Source organism: Balaenoptera acutorostrata, chromosome 11 (assembly GCF_949987535.1).
Source record: "Balaenoptera acutorostrata chromosome 11, mBalAcu1.1, whole genome shotgun sequence".
Lineage (NCBI taxonomy): Eukaryota > Metazoa > Chordata > Mammalia > Artiodactyla > Balaenopteridae > Balaenoptera > Balaenoptera acutorostrata.
Genome location: NC_080074.1, coordinates 15,414,186 through 15,437,658, shown reverse-complemented (window position 1 = coordinate 15,437,658; position 23,473 = coordinate 15,414,186). Strand labels below are relative to the sequence as shown.

Genomic DNA, 23,473 nt, shown 5'->3' with positions numbered 1-23,473 from the left:
TGGAGTTGCTTCTCACATGGGCAGCTCATGCAGCAAGTTCCAGGGAAGGGATAACAGCTAATAATTTTCTTGAGCAACACAAAGGAGCCCTAATACACACACACACACACACACACACACACACACACACACACACACACACACGCACATTATTTTTTAAGAACAAGGATTTATTATCTTTCTGGTTTTGGTATTTTGTATTAAAGATACTTTGCAGTATCATTAAATATTCTTTTTTTAAATCACTCTTAATGGCTACATAAAATGGTCATATTATTTGTTCAGTGAACCATACCTCAGTTGTTGAATACTTAGATTGTTTCTAATTACTTATATCAGTAATGCTGAGCTACATATACTTACACAAATCTTTGTTCAAATCTCTGATTATTTCATTAGGGAAATTTTTTTAAAGTGGAAATAGTCACTCAAATGCATCAACTTATCTTAAAGTTTTGGATCTCAAATTACTTTCCCAGAGACTGTTTCCTTGTACACACTCTCCAACTATTTATGTGTACCCTATTAATCTTTTACTTAATTTAATTAATCTTTTGCCTGTTTTTCATTAGAGCTTAAGTGTTTTTCTTCTTTATTTCAGAGCTCTTTACATATTAGACATATAACCCTCTGTTATAATATGACAAATATGTCTCAATTTATTGTTTACCTCTTAATTTTGTTTATGTTTTCAATCGCATGTCCTCAACGCTGTAATGATTTTCTTTTGTGATTTCTTCCATTACTTTTATGCCTAGAAACGGATCCAGTTAGATGTCTTTTATGGTTTTAATTTTTTTCTCTGTATCTCTAATCAAACTGGAAATGATTTTGGTGTATAGTGTGAGATAAGGCTCTAACCTGAACATTTTCCCAAATAGCCGCCTTCACAACACTGTTTATTGAAAAATCCATCCCTTACTTCTGTTGGTTGTGGTACTTTGTAATAAGTAGGAATCATGGGCAGATATGGAATTCCTGAAAGTCATTCCTCATTCGCTTGCCTTTTGCTTGTAAATGATAATGTCAAAGCTGACGTCGTGCTGGGGTCATACTCAGAGGCACCAATTTCCCTTGACACTGACCAGCAGCTCACATAGAGCAAAGATGACACTTATATTGTGAAAGAGAAAATGTCAAGGAAACAGTGTTTACCAATTAGATAGCTTAGGGCTGATATTGCAAAATCCAGAAAGTTCCTAAGAGCTTTCAGTTGAAACCAACCACTTGTTTTAGCAAACACTCTTAGATCTGTTGCAGCCTAAGACAAACAAAAAATCCTCCGACTTAAGCCAAGATAAATGCAAAAGAAAAGGCAATGTATGTTTCCCTTCTTGCTTCCATTTTGGTTTTCAAAATATGGAGGATTATGACCTTATAGGGCTGTACATTTACTTTAAAATACTGGATTTTGAGTACAATTATAGCCTCCTTCACACAAGTAAGATTTTCCGTTTTTTTTGTCAAGTGACACAGCCACCTGGTAAACCTCTATTCTCTGGTTTTTAACTCACCGCAGGGCATGACCCCCCTGATGTATGCCTGCGTCCGCGGGGACGAGGCAATGGTTCAGATGCTGCTGGATGCCGGAGCTGACCTGAATGTGGAGGTGAGGGTGCAGAGGGCTGCAGGGCCCCTGGGCCTGGCAGTCCCCGGGGAAGGCGAGCAAAAAGAGGGGGGCTTTATCTCCCAAAGAGCCACCGCTGACGGCGCTCAGTCCAGCAAATAGGTCAGACCAGCTGTTGGATTTCCTCCGTCCTGAGGCCCCAGCCCAACCAAACTCCAAGGAGCTGCCCAAAAACATTTTTCACTTAAAAACAACCCATGAGGCCACAAGGAGCCCTAGCTTTTCCCTCAGTTCAGCTGTACCCAATCTCTGATTCTTCCTGCTGATCCATTCCTTCTGGGATCGGGCAGAGAGAGCTGTCCTGAGCCATCAGCTCTTTCCTCTGCCAAATACAAAGCTGGTCCACGTACCCTGAGCTAAGGTGTAGCTCCCCCAGGTCTTCCACCCTCCCCCACCGAATCCCGATTGGCTCACCCAGTTGGCCGGTTTAAACCACAGGTCTTAAAGCTAATTGCAAAGCTTCCTTGAGGCAGTGTGGTATAGTGGAAAGCACACCCTCACAGGCTTTAGAATTTGACACGTGGGTTCAAATTCTGAAACTGCTGTGTCTTAGTAATTTGCTTTTCTGCTTGGGCAAATAGTTTAACCTTCCTGAGCCTCGGTGTTCCCCTTTGCAAAATGGGAGAATAATCGCACCCATCTCAGAGAGTTGTTGGAAGAAATAAATACAGAGTAGCATCAATTTGGGACTCAGTTAACTATTATTGGTTCCTGTCCCCCGCCCCCGCCAAGGCTTATAATAGGTGAAATTACACTTTTTGACCATGTTCTATGCTGACTTAAGACCCCCTCTCACAAAAAAAAAAAAAAAAAAAAAAAAAGACCCACTCTCTTCCGGCAGCCTAATATTGGCAGTCTCAGAGGCTGGGAAGATCGATTGACATGCTGCACTCCTAACTCAGCCACCCCAGGAAACTTTTTTTAGTTCAAAATTAGATGCTCTTGTAGTCTTAGTACTGTGGTTTAAAAAAAAAAAATTAGCATGCTTTATATTAATCTGAGGAAAGCAGGCAATAGACATGGTTTTGGATCCAGAACCACTTTGGATCTTATAAATTTCAAGTATTGGGGATTTTTTTTTCCTGCTACGAATCCCCAAGCACTGTGTACATCCCTGCAAGGGCTCATCAACTTTGGGTCCTGGTGGGGTTCTCTGGTCCTCTAGCCCATCCCACAGCTCCCAGCTCAAGGTCCTCCCCCCGCCGGTGATTAATGAAATCAACTGCTCTGAAAGCAGCAGGCATCGCGGCTATTATGGCCCCAGGAGTGTTTGGAAGAAAAGCCATGCGTAGGTGGCAATCCTGCAGAACCCTAACCTTTAGCTGTCCTGCAGCCTCTCTCTTGGCCTGGGGTGTTTTGAGGTCCCCATATGGGAAGGCCAATATCAGATTGCTTATTTGTGGTGTGCACAGGGAAGGTTTGTGCCTAGGTTTCCAGTAGCATGAGGGTCCCTGTCAACCAGGAAGCCAGCAGAAGAATGAAATGAGGACAGTGTGGGGTGAGTTGTGACCAGATGGTGAGGTTCCTTCATCAGATAGCTGGTGGTATTGCTTGGCTTGAAAGCTCGAAGCAGACCTCCCCTTGCACGGGGTTTGCCACTGCCAAGAATTTCCCCTAGAGATGTGGATGTGATGGTAGCGGCCTCACACCACCTGACATCCTGTAGCTCTCAGAAGCAGCACCCTCCCTTAAGCAGGAAGAGGAGACAGGCAGGGGAGCAGGCTCGTTGTAGCCACCGTTACAGCTTCTCCAAGGCTCCTTAGAGGTGGTCAGAAATCATCCATTCATCTCTTTTCAGACGAGAAGCAAAGGAGTCCTCATTGTGACGGAGGATATAAAGTCACTACCCCACATCTCCAGTGTTTCCCGAGGCACCTTCTAGGACGTCCTTTTGTACATATCTAGCCCACATGCCCAGCCACAGATAGGTCAGATTTGCTGGTCTAAGTATCGTGAAGGTCACATTTTGAAAATAACTTCAATTTGTTTATAGGTTGTCAGTACTCCTCATAAATATCCATCCGTCCACCCTGAGACCCGCCATTGGACGGCTCTGACTTTTGCTGTGTTGCATGGACATATTCCTGTAGTTCAGGTATTAACGTATTTCCCTATCCACATCTGACCTTTAATTTTACCTCTTTCATTACGCAAATTTGTACCTCTCCCAGCATGCCTATTCCCTAAGAGATTCATATTGGTTAATTGCAGTTAAATATAGCACATTCATATCATATGAATGAAAATATTATATGTAATGCTCTATATGGCCTGGCTCTAACCAATATGAACTTAACACATACCCACATGCAGCCTCACACGCAGAGTGGCAAACTTACCAAGTCGTTCCCAGTTGCTCGGGGGTGGGGCCTGAGCTGTGATTTTGTGGATTTGTTCATTTTTGCTTGTTGTAACATGAACGTAAGACCTGGCTGGTGTGAGACCTTAGAACCTTCCCTTAGGTGTGACCCCAGTGTTTGCATAGAGTCTAGTGGTTTCCAACCACTGGAAAGAAGCATCCAAGTCGCCAAGGGAGCGGTTCCAAAAGATACTTGCTTGGATCCCACTTATGGAGAATCCCATCCAAGAGGTCTAGAGTAGGGTCTTCACATGTGTCTTCTGAAACAGCTCCCCGAGTATGGAGAGATGTCCTCGTCTGAGGTCCTTTGGGCACGTAAGTGTGTTTTGCTTGCACCCTTTCTGGCTGTTGTAGAGTTGGTGTTCAATGAATAGCCATCTAGTATATTCTAGATCTTAAGCTCGGTTTATTCCAGATCTTAAAACTTTACTTCATTGGAAAAAAGATATCAGCATCCAGGTCCCTGACCACATCTGACACCCTAATAAATGCTGAGCTTTGGGTACATCAGGAACTCACCTCCTTTTATGTGGTCCAAGCCTCTTAGAATTATGCAGAGCAGAAAATAGTGTGCTAGGGACCCCTAGGCAATGTTGGAGTGCCACAGGAATCCTTCGTTGTTTCCTAGGTCGTGGGAATCCTTAAGACAGATGTGAAGTCATGTTTCAGGAGGTTGAGTGCGTGACATGTCACTCCAAGAGCTGGCTTCTGCCTGTAGAACGTCATGACCAGCCCACTCCTAGTGGAGGGATCTAAGAAAGGAGGGGTCAGAGGGTGGCCTAGTGGACACAAATGCCATCCCTTAACATGCAGTGGCATCCCCAGCCTTTAAATCAGGAATAGGAGCAGTGGGTAGCCAAGCAAAGCCAAACAGAAGTCAGGTCACCTCTCCGCAGCAGGTGCACACATCATGGAGTGCCAGGTAGGCAGCCCCTTCCTGACTGTGCCCTCAGGTAGCCCTGAGCAGGTAAGACAGCTGTTTCCCCCTCATTTTACATCAGCTGTGCTGACAGCACGTTCACTGTGAGATCCAGCATGGACGGCATCTCTGTTTTTAGGAAGCCCAGATCTCTTAGAGAATGCGCAGAATGGAATCATGTTCAGCAGCACTCTTGGAAGCTCACTCTGCCACTTTACTCACTGATCTTGCTGGCCAGGGAACTCAGCATTTGCTGAGCTGTCCTCAGAGCCCTCCAGGATGTTCTAGAAGCAATTCTTGCCCTGGTTGGCCCTGGTGGTCCCCAAAGAGTTCTTCAGAACTCTTGAGTTGCTATGGTTCTAAGAGACCCCACTAATACTCTCCGAGGCTTTGTGTCTCCGACCCCGAAAGGAAGTCCTCCGACACACTGGTGCCACGAGCTTCTAGCTCAGTGCTTCTAGAAACTTTTAATGTACATATAAATCACCTGGAGAACCTGGTGAAGTGCGGATTCCCATCATTCGGTCTGGGGTGGAGCCTCAGAGCCAGCATTTCAAACAAGCTCCCAGGGGATGCTGGTGCTACTGTCCGTGGACCACAACTTGAGTGATCTGAGGCTCTAGAAGATACGAGAGGCTCTCGGTTTTTCCTCTGAGGTGCGACTGCCCTCCCCCTGTGCACATGCTCACAGACCCAGAGGGAGGGCAGGAACACTGGCGTCACACTGATTTCCAACACCTTCTCCTGACGTCTCCTCACATGCATGTCCTTTAAACATCTCAATGGCCACTCTTCCTCCGCAGCTCCTCCTGGATGCTGGGGCCAAGGTGGAGGGCTCTGTGGAGCATGGCGAGGAGAACTATTCAGAAACGCCCCTCCAGCTTGCAGCCGCCGTAGGTAAGAGTTGCTGATGCTCACGCCGGCCAAGGGGCTCCAGCGCGCTGGCCCTTGATGTGTCTGTGACCAGGTGTTTGCTTGATTCTCTTATAAAACCCCCTTCTCTGGGCTTGCAGGAAATTTTGAGCTGGTTAGTTTGCTGTTGGAACGTGGCGCGGACCCCCTGATAGGAACCATGTACAGGAATGGAATTTCTACCACCCCCCAGGGTGATATGAACTCTTTCAGCCAGGCCGCAGCCCACGGACACAGGTAGGCTAGGGTGGCCCAAAGCCACGAGGTCCCAAGTGGTGCTTGTTAAAAATGCAGATTCCCAAGCCTACCCCAGACCCACTGTATCTCTGGATGTGGGACCCAGAGGCAGATCAGGCCTGGCCAGCTTCATGCAGCACACGTCCACTCAGACTGGCTTGTCTGGTCCTTTCCCAACTGGCTTTCCTCTCGCAGAGACGTCACTCTTTGCCAGGGTTGGTCAGCACTCATCCTATCACCTGTCGTGAAGTGAGAAGAATCCCTTTTAAAGAATCGTAAAACCCCTCATGTTTGGTTACTTCCTGTCTACATTTCCTTCAGGATTTACCCCATCAGATTTTACTACATGTAACCCCAAGTGAAGCAAATTCACTATGGGGGGGGGGGGAACTGCAGACAGATGGTTCTAGAACCTTCTAGATATTTGGGGAATGCACTTAGCTCCAAGTTGTCCTCAAGGAAACACAGCCACATCTGCCCCACCATCTCCTCCATCCACCAAACGTAGCACCCGTGGTCAGGCCTCTGAAACCGCCACCCTGGAGTTGGTCCCGTCCTTCCCTTGTCCCAAGTGAGAGGTCTCCCCACTTCCCCTGCCTAGTCCCTGCCCTGGCACAGCCCTTCCATCTCTGAGTGTCTTCATCTCTGGGTTTATGATTGACAGGAATGTGTTCCGCAAACTGCTCGCTCAGCCAGAGAAGGAGAAGAGTGATATCCTGTCCCTGGAGGAGATTCTGGCCGAGGGGACTGACCTGGGGGAGACAGCCCCGTCCCCGCTGTGTGCCAGCCGCAACAGCAAGGCCAAACTCAGAGCCCTGAGGGAGGCCATGTATCACAGCGCTGAGCATGGCTACGTGGATGTCACAATTGATATCAGGAGCATAGGTCAGTCTGGGGACCCTCCAAGGCTGGGCACAGAGCCTTTGCCCAGCTCCAGGTCACACACACACACACACACACACACACCCCACGCAGCCCAGGGAGCTTCTCATTTGCTGGTTGGAGCACTTCCAGGCTAAGTCCCCACACCATCCCCACAGACAGCAGCGTCCTGCCAGCCCCGAAGTCCCATCCTCAGGTCACCCTTCCACGATTCCCAAACTCTGGACCCTGAGTTAGAAATTTGAATCACCTGGGGAGCTTGTCTGAATACGGATTGCCAGGCCCTACACCCAGAGGCTCTGCTGTCGAGGGTCTGGATGGATAAAGGCTGGAAATCTTTATATTTAACAATCATCCCAGGTGGTTCCCAGCGGTTGGGGAATCGCTGCCTGAGAGCACCCAAATCCATGAAGCAGCCGCCAGCACCAGCTAGGATGAGGGCATCTCTTCCCTAGCAAGGCTGCACCCACTTCAGGGGCAAAGCCACCCTCGGGAAGAGTTAGGGGTGGCTCTCCCTTGAGTGAGCTATGCCAGAGCCATCTCCTCCATGCGTCTGGGGAACAGGCTAGCCTGGCCTTCACCCCTCTAATGGCACTAGCCCCGGCCCAGAAACAGCAGGATGGAGCACGGGCTGTAAACACAGGCTGTGGCAGGTCAGGGTAGGCTGAGGCCCCAAGGAGGGGCCCCCGGTGCTGTTCTGGAAACTGGTCTCTCTTGGAGGGTGGCCGTTTAGTGTGGCGGACGTTTATGCCATTGCCCTTGGAGCCTGTGACGCTTGATTCTGAAGCTCGAGACCCTGAATCGTGTGCTTGTTATAAACAGTAGCGAGTGCCTCAGTCTCACAGTGAGGGGGGAGAAGCAAATCACAGCAATCAGCTGCTGGAGAGGCTCCTATCAAGGGAGAAAGACCTGATGAAGTGCCTGCAGATGGAAATGTTCTGCACGTGGGAGCGGCAGCAGTATCCTCCTGTGTCTTCATATTCAGATGGAAATATCTGCCCTGACCAGAGCAGCGGATGGTGAGATCCACCCGTGGGTTTCACCACCTCTAAGCTCTGGGCACGGATGTAGAGGGGATGGAGACGAAGGAAGTCAGGACTCAGAAGGATGCAATCTGCATAAAGAGTATGCATTATAATTCCAGTATTCTACACAAGGATTATACCTTGTAAAATGCAGCCCCTAATAATATGAGTAGCGTACAGGACTAAACACCCATAGTTAAGGGAATCGAATTCCAACCTTTAATTTCAACTTCTGCGAGTCTTTGGGGGAAAAAAAAAGCAACACTGGCTCTATTCATTGAAAGGCAGGCTCTTGGTCTCATGATGTGGTAATGTCCCCGGGAAAGGCCAGCTTCCAGATAAAAACACGCCTTATCCTCTGGTTGTTTTCTGCCCTCCCCTCCCCTCCCCCACCCCCGCCCGCCCCCTTTCCAGGTGTCCCGTGGACCCTGCACACCTGGCTGGAGTCTTTGCGGATCGCCTTCCAGCAGCACCGCCGGCCTCTCATTCAGTGCCTGTTGAAGGAGTTTAAGACGATTCAGGAGGAAGAGTACACGGAGGAGCTCGTCACCCAGGGCCTGCCCCTCATGTTCGAGATCTTGAAAGCCAGCAAGGTACGAGGGCTTAACGCCGTTGTGCTCGTGGGCAGAGAGAAAGGCCGGGGGCTCTGATCTCCGTGCTCCCTGAGCCTGACCCTGTCCCACGGGTGGGCTCCCTGCAGTCACAGCGCTGGTGCAAATGTACCCCAGCTGGTTACAGCTATTTGTACAGCCTTTCATGGGGCAGCCGCTTTACTGAACACCTGTTATGTCCCAAGGCACTTGGGCACGTGGGACAAAGTAAAAGATATCTTCCAGCCTGGGGAATTTGCATGAAAGCTGGGGAGCTAAAGCCCACCCATGGGCCCCAAGGACACCTGAGGTGGTTTGTGAAACAATGTTAAATTGGGTGGCACAGGCTCTGAGGGGTGTGAGATGCTCAGGGAAGGTGTCACTGAGGTGCCGAGACCAGGGCAGGCCTGGCTGGACGTTAGGAATCCAGCAGGAAGAGAGAAATGGGTGTAGCTCTCTAGGTCGACGGGATGCAGACCCTGCCAAGGTCCCTGGAAAGCCAGGCCCTGAGAAGCCTTTTCAGGTCTGAGGATCGTTTGAGCCTGGTGCTTGAGGCTCACCCCTTCCTCGAGGGCCTCTGATTTCCTGCTGACACTATGTTCCCAGCAGCAGGGAAATGCCGCAACCCCTTCACAACAGGCTTTGCAGGACGCTGGGGTCCTAAGACAGTGGGAGCCTGTGAAGTGTCAGGGAAGTAGGCCTCTGAGCCAGAAGGGCAGCGTGGGTTCCCCTGCCAGGCTTGGCCAGGGAGCTGTCAAGAGTAGAGAGGCGGAGCAACCTTCTCCAGGTGGCAGGGATGGCCCCGCAGCAAAACAGCAGCACACCCAGCTGCTTCCTGAGCCTTGGAGCACCTGGCCTGGGGTCCAGAGCCGGTCCCATTAGGTATTCTCATTAGCACCAGAGTCTCAGCCTCTGTGGGCTGGATTTGTGCTTGATGTCAGGCCCCACTGGGACCCCAAATGGGAGGAGGTATGCCTGCCCTCGGGTAATGAGCCTCAGTGATTCCACAAAGAGCAAAACCTGCTGGAAGTATTTCAAAACCAAACTCTGCCTGCCCCTCACCCCTCACCCCTCACCCCGCAACTTGAAAAATAAATAAATAAGGCCTGAAACTACCTACGAAACCACCTTAGTGAAAAATCATTGCTGGGTCTGTTCCCAGGGTCTTGGTGTTCTAATTGGTTTTTGGTTTTTTTTTTTTTTTTTTTTTTTTTTTTTTTTTCCTTCTACGGGCTGTAGTGGGAGTTCCAGAAATGACCAAGGTGCCCTATGTATTAAGGAAACCTAATCTATGGATTTTTAAAGTAAACTTTACTTTGAAGAATGAGATACATCAGAAAAGTGCCCAGATCGTAACTATAGAGCCTAATGAATTTTCACAAGGTAAACTTACCTGTGTGGTCGGCACCCAGACTGAGAAATGGAACATTGCTAGCACCCCAGCAGGCCCCTTATACCCCACTCAGCCACCACCCCGAAAGGGCAGCCAACAGCAGCTGAAAGCGGCAGCTGGAGGCCTGGAAGAAGGCAGGGGCCTTTGGCAGATGTGGACTAGAGCCTGCTCCCGGTCAGCTGTACTGATCTTGGAGGGTGGGGGGAGCCAGGGATGGGGCAGGAGCAGCTCGTGGTCAGGAGGTGGGGCAAGCCTGGGGAAAAGGGTGCTTTCAAGAGTCAAGTTTGCCCTTATAGGGGGTCAATGGCAACCCCTACTGGTGAGATGTGGTATTACATCATCGTGTACACTGACCACAGGGGGCAAAGAGGTGATAATTTCCCGTGGCTGCCCGAGCAAGTCAAGCAGTCCCCAAACACGGTGATGTTCCTGAGGTCAAAAGATGTCTGGAGAGAGATGGTGGCAGAGAAGTTCAGAGAGTTGAGAAAGTGCTGCAAAACTCTGCCTTCAGAAAGTGTCCTATTGGAGGAAAGGAGAAGCCACGCATCACACAACTAGCTAGCATTGTCCCTTCTCCCTCCACTAACGGGTTCCTGTTCACATCATGTCTGCTGTTCTGTGGGCGCAAATACCTGGTTCTATCAGAGTAGTGGGTAAGAATATAGAATTCCTGTAAATAAATCCACTTTACGGTCAACTCACAGAAATACAGCCATCCTGTAAAGTGACGCGATGCCTTCTCCCCATCAGTGACTCGTGCTCGGTCATACGTTACTTGAAATCTAGTTGCAGATGTGCTTTTTTGCCCCCAGTTTTAAATTTTATCTTTAAAAGTGTTCAGTGTCTCTAGAGTTCCCCAGGAGTAGAACAATACAGTCATTTTTTAAAATACATCTGTTTAAAGAGAGCTCCTGGCCCGTTTCTCCCACACATAACTCCTCTGGGCATTTATTCATTCTGTAGTCATGAGTGCCCACTAGGCTACAGGGGTGACAGGGCCTTCTTTACCTTCTTTATGGAACTTACTGTGGCCAGGGGAGGGGCAGACACATAGTACGCAAGGAAATACATCAGCAAAAGAGAGTGAGAGCATGATAAATGCTATGAAAATAATGAACTTGGACAACGATGTAGTCTCTGGCGGGTGGAGCACACAAGGTCTAATTTAGAGAGGATGGTAAGAAAAGTCTCCCAGAGGAGGTAGCATGTGAACAACCACCTAAGTGAGGAAAAGCTTCCAGCCACGCAGAGGTCTGGAGGGAAAGCATTCCAAGTGGGGGAACTGCAGGAGCTCAGGCTCCAGGTGGGAACGTGCTTGATGTGCTGGGGCAGCAGGAAGCAGTGGGACACAGGAGAAAGTGTAGGAGATGAAATCAAATGGCACGGAGACTTTCTCCATGGTGGACATTGGGGTTTCTCTCCGTGTGAACTGAATAGAACACCACTGGAGGCTTTAGCCAAGGGTGAGACATGAGCTATGTGTTTTTTTTCTTCCTTGTGGTTTATGCACGTTTTTAGGGGTTTTTTCCACTGTTTTAAAATTGAGTTTTGTAAATTAAACTTTTTATTTTGAGACAATTGTAGAGTCCCATGCAGTTGTAAGAAAACATACAGAGAGATACTTTGTTTCCCCCATTGGCAATATCTTGCAAAATGACAGTTAAATATCACAACCAAGATATTGACATGATACAGTAAACATGCAGAAAACTCCCATCACCATAAGGATCCCCCATGTTGCCCTTTTACAGCCACACCCATATCTCTTCTGCCCTCACTCCCTCCTTATGCCCCGGTAACCACTAATCCGGTCTCCATTTCTCTAATTTTGTCATTTCAAGAATGTGATTTAAATGGAATCATACAGTATGTAACTTTTTAGGATTGGATTTTCTCACTCAGCATAATTCTCTGAAGATTCTTCCAGGTCGTTGCATGTGTTGATAGTTTGATTCTTTCTATTGCTGACTAGTACTGTGTGGTATGGACGGATCACAGTTTATTAACCACTCACCGCTGAAGGACATCTGAGTTGTTTCCAGTTCTGAGCTATTACAAATAAAGCTGTTATAAACATTCCTGCACAGGTTTTTGATATGAATATAAGTCTTCATTTCTCTGGGATAAATGCTCAGGAATGCAATTGCTGCTTTGTATGGAAGTTGCATGTATAGTTTTTAAAGAAACTGCTAAACTGTTCTTGAGAGTGGCTGCACCATTTTATATTCCCACCAGCGAAGTATGGGTAATGAAGTTTCTCCACATCCTCCCTGTTTGGTGCTATTGCTATGTTTTATGTTAGCCATTCTGGTAGGTGTATAAGTGGTATCTCATTGTGGTTTTAATTTGCATTTCTCTAAATGGCTAATGATGTTGAACATATTTTCGTGTGTTTATTTGCCATCTGTATATCCTCTTCAGTGAAATGTCTCTTTGTGTCTTTTGCCCGTGTTCTAATTGTTTGGTTTTTCACTGTCGAATTTTTTTTTTTTTTTTTTTTAATTTATGGCTGCATTGTGTCTCCGTTGCTGCGCGAGGGCTTTCTCTAGTTGTGGTGAGCGGGGGCTGCTCTTCGTTGCAGTGCGCAGGCTTCTCGTCACAGTGGCTTCTCTTGTTGCAGAGCACGGACTCTAGGCGTGCGGGCTTCAGTAGTTGCAGCATGTGGGCTCAGTAGTTGTGGCTCACGGGCTCTAGAGTGCAGGCTCAGGAGTTGTGTTGCACAGGCTTAGTTGCTCCGCAGCATGTGGGATCTTTCCGGACCAGGGTTCAAACCCATGTCCCCTGCATTGACAGGCAGACTCTTAACCACTGCACCACCAGGGAAGTCCCTCCCTGTTGAATTTTGAGAGTTCTTTGTAAATTCTAGAAAATAGTCTTTTGTCAGATACATGGTTTGCAAATACTTTCTCCCACTCTGTAGCTTGTCTTCTTATCCTCTTAACAGGGTCTTTCACAGAGCTTCCATTTCGAGGAAGTCCAATTTAAGTTTTTCCTTTTATGGAGCTTATGCTTTTGGTGTCAAGTATTAGAATGCTTTGCCTAGCCCTAAATCATGAAGATTTCCTCCTGCAATTTTTCCTAGAATTTTTATAGTTTTCTGTTTTACGCTGAAGTCTGTGATTCATTTTCATTTTGAGTTAATTTTTGTATGAAGTGCGGGACTCAGAGCAAAGTTGTTTTGTTTTTGTTTTTGTTTTGCCAGTGGATGTTCAATTGCTCCAGCACCATTTGTTGAAAAGGCTATCTCTCTTTCATCAAATTACTTTTGCAATTTTGTCAAGTCAGTTGGGTATATTTGTGTGGGTCTGTTTCTGGGTTTTCCATTCTGTTCCATTGATCTATGTGTTTGTCCCTCCACCATTACCACACAGTCCTAATTACTATAGCTATAAAATATATCTTGAAATTGGGTAAATTGGTTCCTTCCATTTCATTCTTCTTTCACAAAATGAATTTAGCTATGTTAGTTCTTTGCCTTTCCATATAAATTTTGGAACAAATTTGCTATATGAACAAAAACAGAAATCTTGCTGAGACTGATAGGAATTGTGTTAAACCTCTATATCAGTTTAGGGAGAATTGACGTCTTTTCTATGTTAAGTCTTTCAGTCCATGAACATGTTAGTCTCTTGGTGTCTTTAGATCTTCTTTGATTTCTTTCATCAATATTGTGAGTTTTCAGGGTACAAGTCCTGGACATGTTTTGTTAGATTTACACATAACTATTTCTCTTTTTTTAACAATTGTAAATGATGTTATGTTTTTAATTTTTTGTCCATGTTCATTGCTAGCATATGGAAATACAGTTGATTTTTGTATGTTTATTTCGTATCCTGTGACCTTGCTGAACTCATTTATTAGTTCTAGGAGTATTTTGCAGATTTATTGGGATTTTTCTGCTTAGATAATCATGTCATCTGCAAGTAGAGATGGTTTCATTTCTTCCTTTTCAATTTGGTCTTGCAGATTTCTTTAAGGGGAGTTTTTTAAATTACAAATTCAATTTCTTTAATAGTTACAGAACTATTCAAATTATCTGCTTAATATTGAGTGAGGCGGGGTACTTTGTGTTTTTCAGGGAATTGGTCCATTTCATCTACGTTGTCAAATGTATGTGTGTAGAGTTGCTCATCATATTCCCTTATTACCCTTCTGATGTCTACAGAGTCTGTAGTGATAGCCCCTGTTTCATTCTTGATTTTGTTAATTTGTGTCTTCTCTCTCTACTACTCTTCTGTTTTAAGTTACATTGATCGCTGCTCTTATCTTTATTATTTGCTTGCTTTGGGCTTATTTTGTTTTTCTTTGTTTTTCTTTTTTTTTTTTCTTATTTTGTTTTTCTTTTTCCAGGTTCTTTAGGTAGAAGCTTAGAATATTAATTTGAGACTTTTCATCTTTTCTTATATATGCATATCTTTCTCAGCACTACTCCGGCTGTGTACCACAAAATTTGATACCTTTTATTCTCACTTTCATTCAGTTCAGTGTGTTTTTTATTTCCCTTGGAACTTCCTTTTTGACTTATGAATTATTTAGAAATGTGTTGTTTAGTTTCCAAGTACTTGTAGATTTTCCTGTTATCTTTCTGTTATTGATATCTAGGTTGATTCCATTGTGGTCAGAGAACACAGTCTGTATTATTTCAATCCTTTTAAAATTTTGAGGTTGGTTTTATGGCCCAGGATATGGTCTATCTTGGTTTCATGGGCACTTTAAAAGACTGTTTTCAGAAATTCCCTGGTGGTCCAGTGGTTAGGACTCAGTGCTTTCACTGCCGGGAGCCTGGGTTCGATCCCTGGTCTGGGAACTAAAATCCCACAAGCCATGCAATGTGGCCAAAAAAAAGAAAAGACTGTTTTCTGCCATTGTTGAATGGAGTGTTTCCATAACTGTCGATAAGACCCTGTTGGTTGATGGTATTATTGAGTTCTTCCATATCCTACAGATTTTCTGTCTAGTTATTTTCTCAGTTGAGAAAGGGATATTAAATTCTCCAACTGTAATTGTGGGTTTGTCTGTTTCTTCTTTTGGTTCTGTCAGTTTTTGATTCACATATTTTGCAGATCTGTTGTTTGGTGCATACATATTTAGGACTGCAATATCTTCTTGGTGAATTAACCCTTTTATCATTATATAATGCCCCTCTCTGCTTCTGCTAATTTTCTTTGCTCTGAAGTCTACTTTATATAATACTTATATAGCCACTCCTGCTTTCCTTTGATTAATGTTCATGTGATATATTTTTTCCATCCTTTATTCTCACCTTGCCTGTTTTATTAGATTTGAAGTGACTTTCTTGTAAAAAGCATATAGTTGGGCTTTTCATCCACTCTGCCAATCTCTGTTTTTTAATTGGTATATTGAGACCATTTATATTTTACTCAGTTATTGCTACTTTAGGGCTTAAGTCTGCCATCTTATTTTTGGTTTTCTGTTTGGTCTCTCTTTTTTCTCTTTTCTTTTTCTGCCTTCTTGTGGACTACTTGAACACTTTTTAAATTCCATTTTTATATGTCTGTAGTGTTTTTGAGTGTATCCCTTTGTATAGTTTTTCTAGTGGTTGCTTGCAGTATTATTGTGTGTGTGTGTGTGTGTGTGTGTATAACATCATAGACTACTGGTGTCTTCATTTTACCAATTCAAGTAAAGTACAGAAACCTTACTTCCCTTTATGTCCCTTTACCCTCTCCCATCTATGACATAATTGTCTTTAAATATTTCATCTACATACATTTAGAACCACATCAGACACTTATAATTTTTGCATCAACCATCAAACATAATTAGGAAACTCAAGAGAAGAAAGAAAACCTATTATGTTTATCCATATTTTTGTTTACCATGTTCTTTCTTCCTGATGTCCCAAAATTCCTTCCTCTGTCCTTTCTGTTTAGAGAACTTTCTTCAGCTATTCTTTTAGGGTAGGTCTCCTGGTGACAAATTCTTTTAGTTTTCCCTCATCTGATGATGTCTGATTTCCCTTTCATTCCTCAAGGGTATTTCCACTGATATTTTTCTTTAAATCAATTTGCCTTCCATTAAATGTATTTAGAAAGGAAACATTGTATTACTACCATAAATTGAAAACCTTCGTCACTTGCGGTGAATAATAGGTACATATCAAAACACATGGATGACTATTTAAAAGCACTTGAGTTCATTGTGTGTTCAGTTTCATCTTGTGCACAACTCCAGTGGGGCCACATGCTGACCTCGCAGAATCCTCTGGAGGTGAGGACCCTTCCCACCTCCACCTTTCCCAGGCATGTGGCAGCGCAGAGCAGCTCACTGCTCACAGGTCAGCCCAGTGCATCCCGCAAGGGAGGGGCCTCTGTAGGGAAGAGTCAATCGCTGTTGACAGTGGATTGAGGCAGAGAACTCACTGCCAGTGTCCCCAGAGAGTAACAGTAATTCTGCATTCTCTTGATTCTGAGACACAGCTTTTTCCACCTTCCAGCATTTCTCAAGTTAAATGGATCTTTAAAATGAGTGTGTGTGTTTAATGTGGTGAGTTTCTTTTTCCTCTTCCTAAAAGCTGCCATTAATTTTATGACATTTTAGGATCTAGAAAAATAGGGATTCGTCTGATTTATGGGAAATTGCTGTTTTGGGGGTTAAAAATGGTCAAATCTCAGCACTTTCCTTTGGTTCGCGGTATATTGGGATGTGTTATCCTTTTTAGCTCTCATAGCCACCTCACCAAGCAGGTAGTTTTAATTCACTTTGGAAGAGAACACCAAAACCCAGAGAGGCTGAGTCACGTTCCTAAGGTCACAGAGCTAGTGAGTGAGGGGCCAGGACTGGGGCCCATTCCCATCTGGCCCCCTTGTCCATGTTTTTACCGCTGTGTAGAACCCCCGCCTAAGCCACCTGAAAAGGACCTTTGGGATCAATCCTAGCACTCCTTTGTGAAGAAGAGAAAGTGTTTCAGTATCTTTTTAGGAGAGGAGTGAGGGGTTAGAGGAGGAGAGGAAGGATGTCAGCCCCCAAATCCACGGGAGTCCATCTCAGGGGAGTCTCCTGGTAACCGTGGTGTTAGGAACGTGGCTTCATTCCTGTCCAGTGTAGCCGCACAGTTCCGAGTCCCGAGGACCCAAGTTCACCCCACGAGCACACGTACCCAGCGTTTTCCATGAGAAACCTGAATTCCAGGTACCCAGCAGCACGCCAGTGACAACCGCTAACCGGCTGCCATGTACGTGAGCCTGGCCAGACCTACCTCTCCCAGCCCAGGCCTCCCAGGTCAGAGCCTGCATGCTGAGGCTGGCCCGCTGCCCCTGAGGCTTGAGCCTTGTGGCCCTTTGAGCTAAAAGCACCGTGCTTAAATGTGTCGCTCAGAGGAGAGTGTCAGCATCTGTCCCAGCACAGCCACCCAGCCCACGCCCACCCCCAGAACAGAGTGAGCCTCAAGCTCGGTTAATTCCAGCCACTGTCTTCAGGTTCGGGTCCAGAGCTAACCAAATCCATAGGGTAGACCAACCCCGCAAGTGTTGTTAACTTATATGAATTACAGCATGCCAGGGAAGCAGAGTGAATTATCCCAACAATCCCACAGTCTGGAGGAAGTGCACAGAAAAGGGCACAGAGCAGACACCTTGACAAACACAGATGAGTTCAAGGACACAGTGAGGAGTCTTCTCTTAGGGTTCTCATCTCTGAAAGAGAAGCGGCCAGAAAGCCTTGGCAATGGCAGCACCTTTGGTGCTGTCATCGGACTCATCAACATCATCCTTCACACAGTGTCCAGCCCTCAGGGTCTAGCCAGTGCCTGGCACTTAGCAGATGCTCAATAAATATGTGAAGAAAGAATTCATGAATGGATGAAATCATAGCTTAGTGCATGAGGGAAAGTTTACATTCACGAAACCTTTGGGGGATGAATGAGTCAAGCCTAGGGAACTGTTGATGACCCGTCTTCTTTCCCTTTCTCTCCTGAACTTCTAGTGCTTTCATCATAATTTTCCTATTTCCTCATTGGGCAGCTTTTCTTTTAATAATAGACTTCATTTTTTGGAATGACTTTAGATTTACAGAAAAATGGAGAAGATAGCACAGAGAGTTCCCCTACAGCCCCTCACCTGCTTCCCCCATTATTAACATCCTGCATTAGTGTGGTACATTTGTTATAATCAGTGAACCAACATGGATACGTTATTGTTAGCTAAATACTTTATTCCTGTTTCCTCGGTTTTTATCTAGTGTCTTTTTCTGCTCCAGGACACCACGTTACCTTTAGTTGTCATGCCTCCTTAAGCTCCTCTTGGCTGAGACAGTTTCTCAGACTTTCCTTGTTTTTGATGACAGTTTCTGAGGAGTACTGGTCACATATTTTATAGGCTGCCCCTCTAGTGGAGTATGCAGTATTTGTCTCATGATTTAGACTGAGATTGTGGGTTCGGGAAGGATGACCACCGAGGTAAAGTGCCTTTCTCATCACATCAGGTGTACATACTATCAGTATGACTCATCACCGGTGATGATGACCTTGACCACCTGGCTGAGATTGTATTTGTCAAGTTTCTCCACAGCAAACTTACTGTTGCCTCCCCCTCACTTTCCAGACTGTGCTCTTTGGAAGCAAGTCACTATGTGCAGCCCTCACTTAGGAGTGGGGAATTACGTGCCTCCCAGATAATTTTTAAGTGCTTGAGGATTGTCCCTTTGGAACAGACAGCCCTTGTCTTTACTTTCTCAGGTGATACAACACATAGTGAAGTTAGGAAGTGAGGCCAAGCTGTGAGTTCCTGGAGAGACGGGATCTTGCTCTGTTGCCTTTGTTGCCCCCAATATGGCTCCTTTCACAGTGCCGGTCACCTCTTAGATGCTGAATAAGTACCTATTGAATTGAATTAAACAACTACCACCACCACCACCAAAAGAAAAAAAAAAAGCCCCACGAAGAGTCCACCGGTTGCTCAGGCCTCTCTTACGGGTCACGAAATCCAGGAAATGGATCTTCATTCCTTCCCCTGAGTTGATGAGATGGGCTGACTCACCAGCAAGGCTCCCAAGACAACCCCAGGTGCAGCTAGTGAGACCAGCACCATTCATCACCCAGTCTGCACAGAGCATCTTGCAGGTCACAGGTCTCAACTTTCTTGTGATCTGCAAGTATTCACTGTGCATCCACAGTGTGTCGGGCACGCTGGGGTCAGAAGCATGACGAAATAGGCAAACTCTAGATGAGCTGTATTAGTTTCTATTGCTGCAGTAACAAATGAGCACAATTTAGAGGCTGAAGACAACAGCCATTTACTATCTCATGGTTTCCATTGGTCAGAAGTCGAGGCACAAGGTCTTGGCTGGGCTCTCTACTTAGGGTCTCACAGGACCAAAATCAGGGGTATCAATCAGCAGGGCTGAGTTCCTTTCTAGAGACCCGGGAAGAATCCACTTGCAGGATCATTCAGGTTTGGGTAGAATTCGGTTCCTTGTGGCTGTAGGACTGAGGCCCCATTTCCTTCCTGGGGGTCAGCTGGGGGGTCACATTTTGTTCCTAGTGTTGGGGCCTGTATCCCCTCTCAAGCTCACCATGTGGCCCCCGCCGTCTCCAAGCAACAGTGCATCGAGTCCGTCTCAGGCCTCCAGTCCCTCTGACTTCCACTTCTCCCCCATCCCTTCTGAATTCCTCTTCTGCCTCTAATTTTGAAGGCTCATGTGATTACAGTGGGCCCACCCAGATAATCCAAATTAATCGCCCCCTTTTAAGGTCAACTAGTTAGTGACGTTAAGTACTCCTGCCAAGTCCCTTTTGCTCTGAAAAAGAACATATTCACAGGCGTGGTATCTCATGATATCACAGTCCCAGGGATTAGGGCACGCAGTCCTCTAGGGGCCACAGTACTGCCAACCACCCGGTGCTTCTGCAACATTAGTATGCATGGGAACCACCTGCAGAGCGTGTTAATGCCGATTCTGATTCAGTGGGCCTAGGGTGAGAGTCTGCATTTCTCGCAAGCTCCCAGGCAATACTACTGCTGCTGGTCGATGGAGCGCGTTTGTGTGGCAAGGCTTTAGACCAAAGGAAACAAATTTACAGTCCCCAGCCCAGGTCAAACCCAAGACAGAATTTCAGTATATGAAACTTGTGGTTCTCAAACCAAAGGGAGCATCCGAATCATCAGAAAACTTGTTAAAATATTGACTGGTGGGCCCCAGCCCCAGCCCACCTGAGGCTGAAGTCTGTGGTCCAGGGACCACACTTTGAGAACCACTGCTGCAGCCATGAGACAGTCACTCTGTGAGTGTTAAGTGAGAGGAGCAGGTAACACCTTTTGGTCATAAGGCATCATCTTTGAAAGCAGAATCCCTTTTTCTGTCCAATATGATTGCATCTCCTTAGGCACCTCTGTGGACCCCCTCTGAGGTAACATGGTGCCTTGCAGGATCAAAGGATTGGGTTTTCTTTCCATATGTTGAACTGTAATCCCTCTCTTTCAGGAACACAGTGAAGTAGATTCAAGAATAAGAACTGCTAACATCATTAGTAGTCTCAACCCTATCTTTTAAGATTAAAAATAACATTTATTGTTTTTGTGACCAAAGCAACACTTGTTTATTATAGAAAATATAGATAAATAAAAAAGGGAAGACATCATCATCCCACCCAACGGTAGCTACTCTTTTTCCAGACCTTTCTTTATACATCCAAAGATATATGTAGCATTTTACTTCCAAAAATACATGGTACAAATTGTGTTGTAACCTACTTTTCTTAATATACTGTAAATGTCTAGCTATCTACCTCTGTTTTTAGCCCCTAGTTTCAACCCCCTTCACCCAGTAAAAAGCATCCAAAAAAATGCTCTGATCCCTGGCTTCCTTCCTACACACCTGCAGTTGGAGGGAGATTAATGAACAGCACGGGCCCCAACAGGAAAGGAGGAAAGAACGTGAAGGGCAAAGGGCGATCAGAAACAGGCTCCCTGAGCAACTGGGGCAGCTGTAGTTTTGCATCACAGAACTATTCCCCTCACACACACACTTTTTTTTGGAGAAAGTGATTCAGCTGAGCACTCCTGGATCTGGAAATGCCTCAGCACCAGAATCAAATTCAGAAGGAAGCCGAATCAGGAGGGTTTGTATCTTGGTCATGGAGAGCACAAGCACAGGACCCAAAGGGCTTCCTGCTGTGATTTTCGGGATAATTACCTGCTGCCAGAATTTTGGCGTATTAATAAAGGTGTGTTTAGGGTGTAAAACTTATTTTCCATCCTGTGAGTTACAAAACTTGTTTTCTAATGGATAGTAAAGAAATGATTGGAGCAAGAAAGGATTTAATTACAAATTAAACTTCCACCAATGAATCTGCTAGACATAGTGGACAAACAAAGCAAGCAAATCCAGGTCCTGACGGGCAAAGGGAACGTGTGATGTCGGGGGAATTTCTCTCAGAATCTGCAGTAAGTCTGTGGGCTCCTCTCGCCTGGGGGGAGGAACCCATTGCTACACCACAGCTTGGATGAGTGCACGGCCCCCAGCAGCGTGAGCTGTTCTTTCCTTTCCGCAGAACGAAGTGATCAGCCAGCAGCTGTGTGTCATCTTCACTCACTGCTACGGGCCCTACCCCATCCCCAAGCTCACAGAGATCAAACGGAAACAGACCTCGCGCCTGGGTGAGTAAGTGCTTCCCGGGTCCTGCCCTGCGCTGTTGCTTTGTGATTTGAGGGCAGGGAGCAAGCAAACGCCATAAAAGAAGGTGGGAGTGTTGGAGGGCAAACGAGGTGGATACTGGAGTGAGGTAGGTGGAGGTCGGGATGTCACCTTTGTTATGGGATTAAACTGTTTGGAGAACATACCTTGGGGGTGTGGACAAGGGAACTCGCCAAAATCTCATCCCTCCGTTGAGTGCCTTTCTACTGCAAGTCACCGACAGTGACGGGCTGCCCAAGACCTGCTGAGCCCACGCACTCCCAGCCGCCAGGTAAAGTCCCAGAGAAGGCTGAGCTGTGCATGGCTGCTCTCCCCCAGCCTCCCCTCTAAGAAGTCCCTCCTCCCTGAGATGGAACAAGCTGGGGACAGTGGCAGTACGGCAGTGTCCTCCTAATAGAAGTCCTGCAGGGAACTGGGAGGAGAGGTGAGGAAGTGTTGCCCCCTTCCCATGCCGCGTGCACACACACACACAAGAGAGGAACAGAGCCGAGCTGAGGAGACAGGACACCCTGAACTTCCATCAGGGTAGCAGTAATCACTTTTCACCCTTCTTTGACCCTGGCATTGAGCTGGCCACAGCAAAGCCCCTGACCTACTCTCTCTCAAGCAATCCCCGGGCCACCCCAGGAGGCACACAGTGTCATCCTGGTCAAAGCTGAGGAAGGAGAGGCTCTCAGAGGCTGCAGCATCAGTTCAGGTGGAACTGGAGCTTGAACCCAGGTCCCCCCAAAGCCACAATTCCATCATTCTCCAGTCTGGCTTCTGGGGTTTTCCAGAAGAAACCTTTGCATCAGGCACTGATTTCATTCGGAAGATCCTTGCAACCTGGTTGATCAGCCTGGCAAGAAGGCAAACACCCAGCTGCCTTGAATCCTGAAACGTGAACCTTCTGTTGCAAGGGCCTGTCTCTCACTGCCTAGGGGGTTATAAAATATTAAAGATAAAGGACTCCCTTTGCCATGAAGGTTGGGGACTTTCCTACTTCCTGTTTCCTCTTCCTATAAAGACCAGGAAACTTTGGAGAAATGGAAGCATGTGAAAAATTCTACCCTTTAGCAAAACCCCTACTTTTGAAACAGGTGAGCTAGTTTAAATTCGTGAAAAGGCTAAATTCATGAAACTGTTTAAAAGTATTTTTGTTCCTGTCATGAATAACCTGTTAATTTAAATGATACAACTTTTATGCTAAAATGAAAAAGTTAGCAGTTGAATCAAAATTGTCTGGTTTTCTTTATGCCCATTCATGTAGGCAAACCAGAATGTGCTAAAACTGCAAGTAGTTCTACCTTGTAGAAAACAGGTGTTAATTAAAATATTATCAGGGCAACAAATTATAAAGATCAATCAAATTAACAGACTTTAGAGATTGAAGGTTACATTGCCAGGACATAGCAATAATCTCTGACAGCTGGTGCCTTACAAGACACCCTTGTTAGAGCAAACATTTGCAAGGGCTGTTTCACTGATGCAGCATAAAATCTGCTTTCCTGTAGCTATAGGAGAGGAGGGAACATTTTTTTTCCTCCTGAACTTGCTGAGATTTCTTTCACCAGCAATTAAAAGGGCCTGGTTCTCAGCCCAAGCATTGGAATCCCAAGGGTTATTAGCACCAAGAGAATAAAGGCAGGCCTGAGAGGCTCAAAGCTCACAAGATGAAAGAAAGAGGACATAATTACTAATAAGTGGAATATGGAACATATAGTGTTTTGCATCTTCAATACAGCATTTCAAGCTCAGATAACTAAAGGTGGCCAAATAGTAGTTTCTTAGGAATCTACTTGAAAGGAAAGATAAGAGTAGTGACAAAGGTTCCAAACTGGCATCTCTGTAGGGCCAGGCAGGTCATAAAAATGATTGAAATGAGTTTGGTGTAAGAT

The 23,473-nt window shown here is 45.9% G+C and overlaps 1 protein-coding gene across 2 annotated transcripts in view; it reads left to right on the top strand.

Moving 5' to 3' along the window:
* ABTB3 (ankyrin repeat and BTB domain containing 3) overlaps nt 1-23,473 on the top strand; it is a 304,628-nt gene that overhangs the window by 260,256 nt on the left and 20,899 nt on the right. The window contains exons 6-12 of one of the 2 annotated variants that reach the window (XM_057556712.1): nt 1,520-1,609; nt 3,621-3,722; nt 5,709-5,802; nt 5,919-6,054; nt 6,719-6,939; nt 8,376-8,554; nt 21,454-21,559. In XM_057556712.1, coding sequence (XP_057412695.1) covers nt 1,520-1,609; nt 3,621-3,722; nt 5,709-5,802; nt 5,919-6,054; nt 6,719-6,939; nt 8,376-8,554; nt 21,454-21,559 — 928 coding nt within the window. The remainder of the gene's footprint in view (nt 1-1,519; nt 1,610-3,620; nt 3,723-5,708; nt 5,803-5,918; nt 6,055-6,718; nt 6,940-8,375; nt 8,555-21,453; nt 21,560-23,473) is intronic. The other variant, XM_057556713.1, reaches the window with a different exon arrangement.